The sequence below is a fragment of the Cnephaeus nilssonii genome (genome assembly GCF_951640355.1).
Source record: "Cnephaeus nilssonii genome assembly, chromosome: X".
Classification (NCBI taxonomy): Eukaryota; Metazoa; Chordata; class Mammalia; order Chiroptera; family Vespertilionidae; genus Cnephaeus; species Cnephaeus nilssonii.
In genome coordinates this window covers 104,498,309-104,514,041 of record NC_137071.1, presented here as the reverse complement: position 1 = coordinate 104,514,041, position 15,733 = coordinate 104,498,309, and the positions used below count along the sequence as shown (strand labels likewise).

Here is a 15,733-nt window from a genome sequence, read left to right as displayed (position 1 = left end):
TTTCCAGTTGTTTCTGAAAATATGACAATTCAAGAAACAAGTACAATTCTTTCACAGCAAATTGATTTAACAACCCCATCCCAAGTTACTGGACTGAAACCTCAAAATACTGTATATTCTTCTACAGTTATGTCTAAAGGCATACCTGTATTTGAAACTGATTATACAACCATATCATATTCCAATACAACATCTCCACCTGTGGAAACAATGACTGTACCAAAATTTTTAAAGACATCTATTTCTGAGAAAGCTACATTCATAGGAGACATTTTGTCTACTTCAGTAGCTATTGCTCTACCCACCAAGAATACTTCCACAGGCACTACTACCAACTCCTCGAAAATAACTAAATCCCCATCTTCAGAGAACACAATGACAACAAAAAGGGCTGGAGCCATTCTTGAGACCTTTCATCCAACTACAGCTACTAATTTCCTATACAAATCTAGATTTACCAAGAATTCAATTGTATCCAAAATGAAGACAGCATCTTTATGCTCATCTATTGAGTCAACATCCAAATCTACACCATCATGGCATAAACACAAATCCACAGGTATTGGAGCACTCCCTATCTCCACAGCTAGCCAGGAGTTTCTTGCATCTACAGTTGCTGGAACTGTACCTTGGTCCAGAGTGAAACAGACTTCTACTCACATTGGGACTGCATCAACATTCCCACCTATGTCTGTGCTCATCTCCACAGCTGCTCCAATAGATACTGTATTTCCTAGAAATCAGAAAGCATCTACATTGGCAATGACTGATAAAAAAATATCATTTACAGTTCATTCAATGACACTCCCATCTAAGCCTATTGAGACGACTTCTGAGCTAAGAACCGTTGAAACAGAATTGACATCTACAAATTTCCAGGATGTCTCTTCACCCAGAATGGAGGATACAACATCTATCTCCATGCCAAAAGAGGCCTCTTCTGTGGCCTTTTCTTTCAGGACATCCCCTTCATTCACCGGAGCTCAGAGTGTACAGACAAATATTGATACTGAGACTACACATACAGCCTTGATTCCTGGAATCACACTTGCACTTACAGCTGATGAAAGTCTGCTTTCCCCCACAGTAACTGGGTCAAAATATACCAAGAATACATCCACCGATGGTGAAAACGTGTTTCCTTTGATTTCCACCAGATCAGCTTTCACATTCAGGGCATCTGAGTCTGGTCCCACAACAATAAGTGATGAAGGTGCCCAGTTATTCATCAGTGAGATCAATTGGACTTCCAGACCAGATCAAACTCTATTAACATCAATATTCCGTGGGAATACTTCTAATACTGAACATTCATCCACAACTGCTAATGTTATTGTCCCTCCAGAAGCACCCATAGGAAGTGAGGCTACCACTACTGCTGATGCTATTATTAATAATGATACCATTATAGACAGATATACAATAGCTCTATCCAACTTGACATCTCCGTGTTTGGCTAATTTCTCCATAGCTTCTGGAACCACATCTGTAAACAAACTGCCTGAGTTTAAACTTACCACCTTATTACTAAGAACCACCCCTAGGTCCACAGTAGCTGGAAATGAACTTCTTTCAACACCAAAGGAAACAGTTTTTCCACCAGTAGATATAATATCTACCCTTGCTGACATTGAGCCAAATTTTTCTGAGAGTGCTTTTGAGGCTACACAAACAGAGGTAAAAAATACAATTGCATTTGGAGAGACAACAATCCCTGTACTGGAGTCTGCAACAACACAAAGATTCAATGCTACTATGACAAGGAAAGAAACAACTTCCCATTATCTTAAGGGAAGATCAACTATAGCAGCAACAACAGAGGTTTCTCCATTTGCAACAATGCAGGAAGCAACAGATGAGTCTATACAAATGGTGACAGCTTCTGTCACTGTTTCCCCTTTTACTGATTTAGAAAAGTTGACTGCCCCATTGGATAATAAAACTGCAACTACTGAGGTGAAAGGAAGATGGCTTTCTCCAAAATCAGTTAAAACCACACCTGAGACTTCATACAATGGAACTACAGAAATCTTTAATTCCACCCACACATACACAGAACAGTGGACTTCAGAGACTCCACCTGAAGGTAATCCAACTCCATATCCCACTTACGGGAGTACAAAGGCATTCCCTGAACCCCTGGTTGCTTCTACCATAAAAATATTAGAAACCAGTTTTGCCACTATTCCTACAGAGAGGACAGCTATGTCCTTGCCTTCACAACCTACAACTACCCATTCCTCAACAACCCCTGTACCTATTATCCATATGTACTCATTGCTAGTTAATTCCTCTGCTGTCACCTCTATGGTGATGTCTGAGGAGACTAAAGTTACCATGTCTGAGCCTTCTGCACTGGCCAGGGCTTCCTCCACATCTGCACTCTTAAATGTCTCACCTCTGTCATTAACTATAGTGACCACAGCATCAGTGCCACCAGTGGATCAGACTGCTTCCACAACTAGCAATATTGTGACATCTATAGCAATTTCCTTTCTGACAGAAACTCCAGTCCCCTCACTGAGACCTACCAGCCCTTTGGCAACTAAGGCTGAGACCACTTTTCTCTCCACCTCAGCTGACAGAGTAACTTCATCCACACCCACTCTTGCTTGCTCTAAATATCTCCTTGACAATATTTCTGTTGTGACCTCCAGTCATATGATCTCAACAATGTCTACACCAGTAGCAACCCAGTCCATACCTCGAGTAGAGGATACTTCCACCCATGCTCTCAGCTTCCCGAATACTTTCAATGACAGTGGAGATGTTGTTAGCTTGATTACTGCCACCATCGAAAATTATGTTATTGATGAGACTAGGCCCTCTGCCAACAAGCTTACTACCTCAGATGGTCACATTTCTCAATTTTCCACACATCTTGCAAACATACTGATCCCCACTCTACCAGTGACTCATATTTCTACCTTAACTTCTGACAGAGAGCAGATGATCACCTCCCTAGGAAAACCCCTTGGAACTATGGAGGTGACAGAGATGTCCCCATCAAATAATCATTTTATTTCAGAGTCCCGGAGTTCTTCATCCTTGGAAATGACAGATATAGGATTTGCTGAGACCACAAAAATTTCCAGTCATCAAACACATTCAACTTCAGAGATTCCACTTGTGACCCCCCCTGATGGGATTTCAGCTTCATCTCCCACTTCTGGGCATGCACTGACTATACCTACCACCTGGACCTCAAGAAACAATGATGTTCACATTTCAGAAATGTCTACCAGTCTTGGGAAAACAGCTTTCCCTTCAAAAGCTCTGACAATTACCACATTTTTGTCTCCTGACAAAGAAAGCATAAGCGTCCTTTCAAAATATACTTGCAGGACTGCGAAAATGACAGTAAGCACCACCTCTGTGACTCAACCTTTCTCATACCACCAGAACACTTCATTTGTAGATGCCATATCTTCCAGAACAACCAGAATATCAAATCCTATAAACATCAACACAACTCTTTCACACTTGCTTTCACCCCAGACTCAACATGAGGTGACATCAGTTGCTTTTCCCATTTCTGACGGCACACAGACCTCCCCAGAGTCCCTGTCTTTTTCCACAACAATTATTTCTACTGACAGGGTTACTACAGCCCTTTCTGCTCCAAGTGTAACTACTGCACTTCTTGGGAAAACATCTATGGGAACGTCCATTCCTATCTACCAGATGTCCTCACTGCCAGTTACTGCCTTCACCTCCAAAAGAATTTCTGACACTCCTACAATACTAATGACCAAATATTCTAAAATAAAACATGCAGACTGTTCAAAAAGGCACTCTATAGCTACTTCTGGACGTGTGTCTGAGATGTCCTCAATGTCAGTTCATGACTCTGCTTTTTCACCTGCAACTGTTTCTCCTGACAATTCCACAACAGTTGGATCATTCTCTACTTTATTGTCTTCAATTACCCCTAGGACTACTATAACAATACAAACATCTACATTGGATGTCGCACCTGTGACATATGATGGGTCTACTTCAAAGAGCACAATGGTTTCTTCTGCTTTTACTACTTCAGAAATGACAGAGATGTCCTCCCAGATCACACGTACATCTTTTTCCTCTCCAACAAAGGCAACTTATCCCTCTGTGAAAACCATTCCAACCACTCTTACGGCTGGGGAGGTGACTCCATTTGTAGGTACCACTGACTCCTTTCTACTCAGTTCTGAGAACACTGAAGCTATGTCTTCCATTCCAAAGACCACATTTTCACCATTTTTATCAACATCCCCACAGTCATTCCAAGAAGACGAGGCTACAACTCTGGGCATATTAACTGGGATTACTAACACCCCCCTATCTACTGTAAGCAGTGGTAGAGTAACAATTCTCACAAATACTTATTCTAGAACTGCTGCTCCTAAAAGTGTGATTTCATCTATTTCTTCAGATAGTCTCCATACTCCCTTGAATATTCAGGTTTCCCAATATTTGACTAGCTTTAAGAGCACTCCTAGACCCACAAGAAGTATAAAAGCCACCACTTTCTTTTCTTCAAAAACAAAAAAAATGACTTCATTGTCTGAAAATACTTCAAGTGCTGAACTAACAAAAGGTGCCACATCTGTAAATACCCCTGTTTCATACCATCCATGCACTCCATCCAGTGCAACTCTGCTCTCTTTTAAAACATTTTTTTCACCTCATAGTACTAAAGCTGAATTCTCTCCTACATCCCAAATGGTTGAATTTCCAGTTCTGGGAACAAGAACCACACCTAGTAATACCCAGTCTCTGCTTATGACTTCCTGGAACATACCCATAGCTGAAGATTCTCAATTTCCAATTTTTACCACTACTCATGTGCCTACTCCCAAGAAGATGGAAACAGAAACTCCATACCTTGTTCCTGGGTCTTTATCAACATTCACAGCCTCTAAGACTGGTCTTGTATCTGGAAATGCTATGGCAATATCATCGATTTCTACATCAGGAATTCTTCCTACCTGGGGGATGTCTGCGAGCCCTTCATTATCAATATCTTCAAGAACTATTCCTACCACTTCGGTTGACATTAAGCAGACATTTGGTAAGACTACCATATCTGTAACTCCTGGGACCACACTCCGATCAAATCCTTCTTGTGCCACTTCAGGATCTATAATTCCAAAAAATACTACTTCACCCATGCTGACATGGTCTTATATAGTCTCCATTCAGGTTCCTCTCTGGCAACCGTATCTAATACTCCTCACATTATAACTTCCTCTGCAGTAGAGGTGCAGCCCACACTGGACTCCCTTCCAAATATAAGCACTAGTACATCCACAACTACTGAAGCCTCATTTTCTCTCACATCTACTGGAGTAACATATCCTTCTACAGCAACTGTGTTTTCACTACTTTCTTCCTCTTTTGAGACAACCAGGCTGGGCTCTACACCTTCCTTTCTATCTACAGAAACATTGACTTCTCCTATTGCCATTTAGTACACAGGTTATGTTCCACAATGTGTGCAGTGTATTACTAGTAGAATGCATGCACAATGAGCCAACCACATGTTCTCCAAGGTGGCCAGTTCTCTGAAGGCAGAAAAGGATAAAGAAGGGTACAGGTGTCTATCTCTTTCAGTCAATGGGTACAGTGGGGACTTTATCCAAAGATAGAACTCTCTAGTCATCTTTTTTATCTTTGCTTTATTAAATAGTAGAGGCCCGGTGCACAAAATTCACACATGGGTAGGGTCCCTAGGCCTGGCCGGTGATCAGGGCTGATTTGAGGGGTGACCAGATGGGTGATTGGGGGGTGGGGGTTGGAGCTCACACCTGCCTTGTCAGGTTGCTATGACACACACTAACCACCAGGGGGCAGAGCTCAACACAGGAGCTGTCCCTGGGTGGTCAGTGTGCTCCCACAGGGGTAGCACCGCTCAGCCAAAAGTCGGGCTCATGCTGGCGAGTGCAGTGGTGGTGGCGTGCAGTGGTGGTGGCGGGAGCCTCTCCTGCCTCCGCGGCAGTGCTAAGGATGTCCAACTGCCAGCTTAGGGTGCAGGCCGGGCCGAGGGACCCCTCCAAGTGCACAAATTTTGTGCACTGGGCCTCTAGTATAGGATAATGCAAATGTATCTTTTTACTAAATATGACATTTCTAAGCCTCCTTTCCACCCATGTTGTTTCTGATGCTCTGACTCTGCCAATGTGAACATGGATCAGGAACCTCCCCCCCTTCCAAATAAGAGTATTATATAGTCTTAGGTCTGACATATTGACTACATACCAGAAATCACCAGAAGACATTCCTCTGATACAAGTCTCAGCCTTCTCCAAGCTTCACCTCCAGCTGACTTGTAATACTTATCAGTGGCCAGAGAGTGTTTGGCTTCCATATTGCTCAAATTTTGGATGTTCCCTCAACTTTTAATATTCCAAAAATTGAAATTTAATAGGGCAGATAATAGAAGGAGGGAACTACAGAGAGAAAAACTGTAGCAGAAAGAAATACACAGGAAACAATAAATATTTCCTCAGGACAAATGATCTTGTGAAATTATGTTTAGCTTGGCTATTAAATGGACTTGGAATATGTTGGTCAATGAAAATTGAGGATTTGGGAGATTTGTAGCATGTCTATCAATGGTGTAAGGAACTGCCTACATAATTAAAGCAAAAATGTGATGGTATGTCCTGTTTTTATTTTTTAATTATTATTTTTTTCAATTACAATTTATAGTCAATATTGTTTTGTATTAGTTTTGGGTATACAGCATAGTGGTTAGACAGTCATATACTTCAAAAACTATTCCCCCAATATTTCCAGTACCCACATAATTATTCTAATGTTATTGACTATACTCCCTATGCTATACTTTACACCCACATGGGTATTTTGTAACTACCAACCTGTACTTTTCAACCCCTTAACTTTTTTCACCAGTTCCCCAATCCTCCTTCCTGCTGGCTACCATCAGCCTGTTCTCTGTATCTATAAGTCTGTTTCTGTTTTGTTTGCTCCTGTTTTACTTTTGAATATGAAACCAAAAGTGCTGGTTCTTGACCTTGAAATTAAATTAAGCAAAGTTTAAGAATGAGATTTCACAGTCTAGTTTCTTTAAAATAAATAAAAATTTTTTTATCAAATTAACAGAAGTTAAATTTCTTGAATTCAATAAATAAAATTAATCTCCTTATTTTTAATTACAGTTTCCTTTTATAATATTGAAATGAGCTTCTCTGTCTTTGACGAAGAGCCAGCGATCCCTATTACCAGTGTTGTAAATGAATTAGCAGAAAATTGGGTAAAATAATCTTTTGAATATTTATAGTACATATAAAATATGTGAATATATGCATATATATGTGTGTATGTATATATATATGTGTGTGTATATATGTGTATATATATATATGTATATATATATGACAAAGATTGAGTATATTAAAACTAAGTTTTACTTTTTCTACCCATAATACATTTCACAGCTAATTAGTTTTGACTTTTTGTTGAAAATCTATCCACTCTGTAATCAACACCATAAAGACATATGTGGTTTTTCTTTTATAGTGCCAATGCTGGAAGCTTTTATGGGATGTTAATGTTTTAATTTGTTTAGAAGTGTACACTTTTTTCCCACTGATACAAATTCTGTGCCTTTGCCAAATTTTCCTATTTGGGGAAAGTAGGAGAGTAGTGATAAGAAAGTCTATGCTATTTAATTTAAATATACTTGTTTTCTGCATTTTTATTTTTTCTCTCTCTTACACAGTAAATGTTTTACTAATTCTTACATTGTTTCTGATCATAAGAGTATTACATACTCTCTGTAAAAATCCAGAAATTGAAATTTGAAACTCAGAAAGTATACATCCTCTCTAATATTGCTCTTTGTATTAAGTACTATTAACAGTTTGAGGTATATTTTTTCAGATTTTTTTCTATACATACAATAACATTGATGCATGTATAGTCTTTTGTAAAAATAACTGAAATAATACTAATTATGCTAACTTCCTTTTTCACTTAACCATCTATCTTTGAGCATACTCATGATTATAAACATAGATCTACCTCATACACTTTAACAGATGCATAGGATTTCACTAGATAATTGTAAAATAGTTTTTAACGCAGGCATTCATTGGTGGACATTCATGTGTTTCTATTTTTTCTCTATTTGAAAATAATGCTAATAATAATGCCCTTGCAATAAATTTTGGGGAGGCACTTGAGTATGTCTATAGGATAAATTCCTAGAACTGGAATTATTGAATCAGTTGTTGAATATTACACATTTTAATAGCTATTGCTGAATGACCTCCCAGATAGGTGATACAAACCTGCACCCCATAAATAAATGATCATGTCTATTTCCCCTCTTTCCCCATCAGCATTTATTTTCAAGTGTATATGACATGATTATAAGTGCTTGACATGATTGGTTATAGTCATCTACTAGGGTTGCCATAACAATATGATACACTGGGTGGCTTGAACAACAGACATTTATTTTCTCGCTGTTCTACAGACTGGAAATCCAAGATCAAAGTGCTAATAGGGTTGGTTTCTGGTATGGTCTCTCTCCTTGGCTTATAGATGGCTACCTTCACTTTGTGCCTTCACATGATTTTCTGTGTGTGTGTGTGTGTGTGTGTGTGGAGAGAGAGAGAGAGAGAGAGAGAGAGAGAGAGAGAGAGAGAGAGATGTCTGGTGTCTCTTCCCCTTCTTATAGTGACACCAGTCCTATGGGATTAGGGCTCCACCCTTATGACCTCATTTAGCCTTAATTACCTCCTTAAAGGCTCAATCTCCAAATAGTCACATTAGGAGGTTAGGGCTTCAACATATGAAATTTGGGGGATACAATTAAGCTCATAATAGTAGGTAAAAACCAAGTGGAGCAGATGGAAATGTTGAACCAGCTGAAATAGTGAATGGAGCTTAATGATCACATCATCTCAGGTAACTTTGCTCAGTTAAGATAGAGGAGTAGAAATACTAAAACTGATATGTTTTGTCTTTTACAGTTGAATTCTATATTTCAGGACAGTGAATTTGCTCTTGCTAATCTGGCTATTCAAATTAAAAGCAGGTATGTGAATGTCATCTGCTGTGGGATGAAAGGCAGTTTGAGGGCACTCTGGATCTGTTATTATCCAGAGAAGATGTCCTTTGTTTTTGTCTGAGCTGTAGGGACTGCTGCATTTTGAGTTGCATCTTCCCTTCTGAGTGTAGGTTCTTTTTGGATTGAGAAAGAAATTTGTATTAATACTATAGAGTATTGCCCTAGCCGATTTGGCTCAGTGGATAGAGTGTTGGCCTGAGAACTGAAGGGTCCCGGGTTTGATTCCAGTCAAGGGCATATGTCCGGGTTTATGGATCAATCCTCAGTAGGGAGCGTGCAGGAGGCAGTCAATCAATGATTCTCATCACTGATCTCTCTCTCTCTCTCTCTCTCTCTCTCTCTCTCTCTCTCTCTCTCTCCTCTGTCTCCCTTCCTCTCTGAAATCAATAAAAAATATATTTTTAAAAATACTATAGTGTAGCCCTAACCGGTTTTGCTCAGTGGATAGAGCGTCGGCCTGCTCTGGGACTCAAGGGTCCCAGGTTCGATTCCGGTCAAGGGCATGTGCCTTGGTTGTGGGCACATACCCAGCCAGTAGGGAGTGTGCAGGAGGCAGCTGATCGATGTTTCTCTCTCATAGATGTTTCTAACTCTCTCTCTCCCTTTCCCTTCCTCTCTGTAAAAAATCAATAAAATATATTAAAAATATACAAAATACTATAGGGTATAAATCCAGTGGGAGAACAAAACAGAATAAAATAAGTAGGGGAAACAGTGGAATTGGACTCAGTTACCTCTAATGCCCCCTTTAGCTTTAAAATACTATAATTCTGTGACTTAGGGGGGAAATGCCTTAAAAGATAAAAGACTCAGAATGACCAATGCATAAAGATTCATAAAGCTTTTTATTTTTGGACAATGCACTTCCAGAAATTAGAAATTCTAAAGGGAACTGGAAATGTTTAGAGAGAGGAATGCTGACTAGTTCAAGACTTGCCTGGGGCACAAAGTTGGAGAGCTGATTGCAGTAAAATGAGAAGACACTGAGTGGTATCAAGAAGATGACCAAAGCAATTGGTCATCTGATAAATATTTCCTCTGCTCTTGCATTGCACATATATTGGTCCTCTGTTAAAGGAACATCCATAGATCCTTTTGAAAAATAGGCATGGCTCTGGTATACCACTGTAACCTGATTTTTAAAACAGTACACATGCCTGCCTATCTTCCACATACTGGGATTTTGGTTTCTACTCCATGTTCAAATATAAATAGGCTCAAGAAGGTTTATATAAGGTAATAAAAGTAAATCTATGGTAGGTTATTAAAAGAAAATTGTGGATTATACAACATTCTTTTCAAAGAATTATGTCAATTATGTTTCCTTATTACAAAAGTAATATGTAGTCATTGTAAAATCTTAGAGCTTTACAGAAATATGTAACTTGGATAGCAAAAATCTCCAGAAACCCACCCACTCCAAGAACTCTGGTTAACAGCATATCTTACATATTCCCCTAGATTTGTTGCCATGCATTTACTAAGAGAATAGGATCCTACTTTGCATACTGTTTTCCAACATTCTTTTCATATTTTAGAATACATCATGTACATCCTTTGAGGCCAATACATAGTGATTTAGCTTATTCATTTTTATGCCTGCATAGGATTATTTTGCATAAGTGTGCCATGGTGTATTTACCCAATTACTTAATAATGGACATTTCAGTTATTTCCACTCTTGTACATATACTAGTATTTTTATGATTCCTTGTTGGTACTATTATGGAGTAGATTCTTAAAAGTGGGTTTGCTGAGTCAAAGGCTTACTACCATTTTGGTATACAAATAATGACCAATCTCTTTTGAAGTATCTTCTTGCAGCCCTAGTATTATTTTAATTCCAAGCTGAGAAATTCTACTGTTTTCCTCAGAGTTGTCTTTTTCCTGAACTTATGCTCTTATGTATATGGTACTCTATTGCATTTTTCTATAATTTTTGATGCTTTTGATATAGAGATACTTCTAAGGAAGAAAAAACCATGGACCAAACTTTTGTAAGTAATTTTTCAAAACAAATGTATTTGTAACCTATCTTATACCTGATTAGATGTAAGTAAATAGCTCTTCTACCCAAGTATACACTGAGTGGCCAGATTATTATGATCTTTGAACGCATAATAATCTGGCCACTCAGTATATATATATTAGAGGCCCAGTGCATGAATTCATGCATGGGTGGGGTTTGGCCAGCCTGGCCAGGGGGAGGCGACATGGGTGGTTGGCCAGCCTGACTGCTGGTTGAACTCTTGGTCGAGTGGACAACTTGCATATTAGCCTTTTATTATATAGGATTATATAGGATATACACTGAGTGGCCAGATTATTATGCGTTCAGAGATCATAACAATCTGGCCACTCAGTGTATATTACTAGAGGCCCGATGCACAAAATTTGTGCAAGAGTAGGCCTTCATTTCCACCCACCACCCCGCCCCCGGTTGCCGGCACCGGCTTCCCTCCAGCATGGGGACCCAGGCTTCCCTTGCAGAGGGAGGCCCCACCCACCAATGACAGCCCGCCTGGGCCTCCCACTGCGGAGCGATCATGGGGCGATGGCTGGGCCCCCGACCAATTGCATCGCACCCACCTTGGCTGGCCTGGCGCCAGTGGGTGTCATGGCATGGTCCCCAATGGTCGTCTGGATGGTCATCTGGATAGTCATTCTGCTGTTTGGCCATTTGGTTGATTTACATATTAAGCTTTTATTATATAGAATTAGGCAAGGCTCAGTTGTAATCCTTGAGGGTCAAAATACATTAACTTCTTCGGAATTGCACAAGAACCCAGTAAGGAAACCATCCTCTGCTTTTTGAACTATGTATGTGGCAGTTTTTTCAAGGCCCATTTTGTGGGCTATGGGGGTATGGGATGACTTTGGGATTGTAAATGGTAAATGGAATTTCTTGATTGTGGACTTTTTGTAAAAAGTCTGGTTCTTCCAGGAGTGACATAGTTGTTTGCAAGGCTGGCATTCCCAAATACATCCATCCTCTATTTATATAGATTTGAAGTCAGAGTGTAACAAAACTATCTCCCATCATCCTTGCCCCAACTCTCAGTACTTATTCCAATGCCTCAAAGCTTTATAATGTCAGACTCTGAAAGGATTAGTAAACACATATTTTAAGGTATTTAAATGAGATAAATATTTTAACTATACAAAATGCAATCAGTGCATTTCAAGTTATCTGCCATCATTTAAAATACTTTCTATAAATAGCTGAATCAGATTTTTAAAAAATATATTTTATTGATTTTTTACAGAGAGGAAAGGAGAGGGATAGAGAGTTAGAAACATCAATGAGAGAGAAACATCGATCAGCTGCCTCCTGCACACTGTCCACTGGGTATGTGCTCGCAACCAAGGTACATGCCCTTGACCGGAATCAAACCTGGGACCTTTGAGTCTGCAGGCTGATGCTCTATCCACTGAATCAAACTGGTTAGAGCTGAATCAGAATTTTTAACTTAATACATGATAGATAACTTGACATGACTAAACTTCCTCTCAAATAATAGGTGTAAAAGCCTATTGCTAATAATGAGTTCCCTAGAGTCAGGCTGCCTGGATTAGAATCCCTACTCTTCCACTTTCTGATTGTGAGACCTTGGGCAACATAATTAATCTCTCTATGCCTCACTTTCCTAATCTGTGCAATGAGGATAACAATATTACAGTTCCTCACAGGGCTATTGGAAAGTTGGAATGGGATAATTTATGTAAAGTGCTTAGCACAGGACATAAAGCACAGTAAATGCTTGGTAGCACTATTGTTATGTTAGGCTTAGATTCTACTCTTAGTTCTTTGACTTCTCAGCTGTGTGATACTGGGCAAATAATTTAACTTCTCTAAGACTTAGCTTCCTCATGTAGAAAATGTGGTGACAATCCCTGGAATGCCCACCCTACAGAGTTAGTTTGAGGACTATAAATGCATTGATGTTTTTGAGGGTGATTTGAAGATGGCAATGAGTTACATAAATATAAAATATAATTATGATTGCTGTAGTTAACAATAAGCCCTGTACTCAGTTGTGATGTTTGTTTAAAGAGTTCAGTGAGTATGCACTTTTCTTTTGCATTATTTGGAACAGAGAGAAGGGCAAGAGATGGCTACAATTTCCCATGTGCTATACAGGTAGGAGTTGAGTTTATTCATAGCTGGTACATTTAGTTCTGATTTACCTTCCATTTAATTCTGTATGTGCAGCCTGTTGGTCATAGTTATCAGAAGGAGATCAAAGTACCTGGTGGTTATTTTAGAGGCTGTAATTGGGCTCTTGCCTTGATAAAATAAGTTGTTTCAGTTGGTCATGGCACAGCCTAGCAGTCTGCTTGATGCTGCCTCTTTGTAGTGAAGAGAAAATGGAGTCCAAAGTGGTCATAATTTCAGGATAGAGGAATAAAGTGTTTGTTATAAAAAAAAAAGTCCACAAAATACTGAGCAGGAAAATTGAAAAAGCAACATGGAAAACATCCTTGGTCCTGTTCAAACTCGTGGTCCAGCTTCTCCAGCTATTGTTGGGCTGCTTGATGCAACTCAAAAAGTACATATAGCCAAAGAAGACTCCTGGAAAGGTCACTGAAATATTCAGGATGCTAAGAACAGAGAGTCTGTTGCAGCAAGAGGAGAAGTTTAAAAAAGAGGAGTTCTCTTCAGGCTGGAAAGATGATAGTTGAGAAGAGAGAGGCCTCAAATGAAATGGGTAAGATGAACAGGGTCTTCACCAAATATGGATCAGTGAATGGGGTGACATGTCTTATATTAGACATAAAACTTTTGAGTAAACACAGGCACATCTAAATTTCAACAGCTGGTAGGAAACATAGGAAATGTGTTCTTCAAAAAGACTATTTACAACTGGAAATGGAGAAAAGGTACAGGTAAGTTTGTGAATCTGAAATGTGTTCTGTAATGGAGAAGTAGAGGAAGTTAGACTCTTTGAGGATCTCACTACAAAGGTTCAGATCAAGGACAGCCCTATTCTTTCATAATATGTCTTCTAGTAGGAAGAATATTTAGAAATGAAAGACTAGGTCTTTGTGACCTTGGTTAAGGTTTAGTTTCCTCATCTGTGGAATGGGGATAATAATAGCACTACCACATAAGGTTGTTGTGAGGATAACATGAATTAAAACATGTGAAGCAAGAACTCCATAAATGTTCCAGGACGGTGTGGCTCAGTGGTTGAGCGTCAAACCATGAACCAAGAGGTCACCAGTTCCCTGTTAGGGCACATGCTCTGGTTGTGGGCTCTGTAGAGGGCGTGCAGGAGGCAGCCAATCAATGTTTCTATTTTACTATCTCTCTTCCTTCCTCTCTAATATCATTAAAAACATTTAAAAAAAAGAAATTCACAAATGTTAACTACTATCATTATCATTACTATTATTCTATGATAGAAATAGTTTTTTTGTAGGACACATCTTTATAGACTAATTGAGCATGTGCCTATTTGCCTTATTGCAGTAATGATGGATAAATTGGAGACCAGAAAGATAAAAGGTTTTCTCTGAAGTAATAAACCCTGAATACTTCATCTCCTCTATTAATTATCACAAACTCATAGAAAAATAGTATGGCTAACCAATTTCAACATAATGCAAATGTTGCTGACTGTTCTTTTGAAAATGGGTTTTGAGTTTTTTGTTTTGGATACGAGAAAATTTATCAATTTAAATATGCTGTCTTCCATAATTTCTTAAGATTTCCCACTTAATAGTGTAAAATATACAGAATTGCATCACCATAGGCCAAGTTGCACACTGTTGACATAACTATAACCTCTTTTTTTTTTCTGCTTTTTAGCTATGTCTGTCAGGTCATCGTAAAGGCCAACTCTTCTTTAGCACCCACTGAATTGATTAGCAGGATTAAAAGTAAAATACATGGCAATCTCATGCATGGAAACTTCACACAACATCAATTGACGTTATTAGTAAAGTCTGAACATGTTGCAGTGAAAAAACTAGGTAATTTGGGTGGGGATATTCCATATGAATTCACTTCCCTTCTTATAAAGCTCATAATGCATGCATAGTAAGACATCCTGAATTCAGAGGGGAGAGAAGTGATATTTATGTTCCTTTCCACATCTTTTGTACCCACTTGCTCTGACAACCTTTCTATCATCTATCTATCTATCTATCATCTATCTATCTATCTATCTATCTATCTATCTATCTATCCTCTATCATCTATCTATCTATATCTATCTATCAAGCCAGAGGGGTTAACAGAGACTTTTTCAGCTCTGGATTTCAGCAGTAGCCAGTTCATCAATGGTGTGGAATGATTGTCTCTTTTGCATAAATACCCAGAGACCTGGGAGAGCTTTCTCATTACACACAATAGCTGCCTAATAGATACTTACTTTATTGATTGATTTAGCCAGCCTATTCATCTTGGAAAGTGATCTGGGAACAGTCCAGGATTTCTCTCATGGTCATTTTCTTTTTAGATTAGCAAGGCTTTAATGGTAAAAGAGAAAGACTATCAGGCCACCCCCATCCGATGGCAGCTTTCTTCCTTTTCCCTAATAGACTGGGGTAAAAATATTGAGCTAACCTTAATAACACACATAGGCATTAGAACACACAATCCTTGGCAACAAACTAACTGGGTGGTGGAGGGCATGCTTCCATTGA

General features: G+C 39.0%; 2 protein-coding genes across 2 annotated transcripts in view; both read left to right on the top strand.

Annotated features, from left to right (window-relative positions):
• The window catches only part of LOC307095402 (adhesion G-protein coupled receptor G4-like), a gene marked incomplete at both ends in the record, with an annotated part of 56,801 nt that extends 47,658 nt beyond the window's left edge, over positions 1-9,143 (top strand). Inside the window, 4 exon segments of the mRNA XM_079764608.1 lie at positions 8-5,161; positions 5,164-5,283; positions 7,164-7,258; positions 8,985-9,143. Coding sequence (XP_079620734.1) covers positions 8-5,161; positions 5,164-5,283; positions 7,164-7,258; positions 8,985-9,143 — 5,528 coding nt within the window.
• A 2,796-nt stretch (positions 9,144-11,939) lies between these two features.
• The window catches only part of LOC307095401 (adhesion G-protein coupled receptor G4-like), a gene marked incomplete at both ends in the record, with an annotated part of 116,952 nt that continues 113,158 nt past the window's right edge, over positions 11,940-15,733 (top strand). Inside the window, 3 exons of the mRNA XM_079764607.1 lie at positions 11,940-11,966; positions 13,180-13,223; positions 14,895-15,058. Of these exons, the coding sequence (XP_079620733.1) occupies positions 11,940-11,966; positions 13,180-13,223; positions 14,895-15,058 (235 nt within the window). The remainder of the gene's footprint in view (positions 11,967-13,179; positions 13,224-14,894; positions 15,059-15,733) is intronic.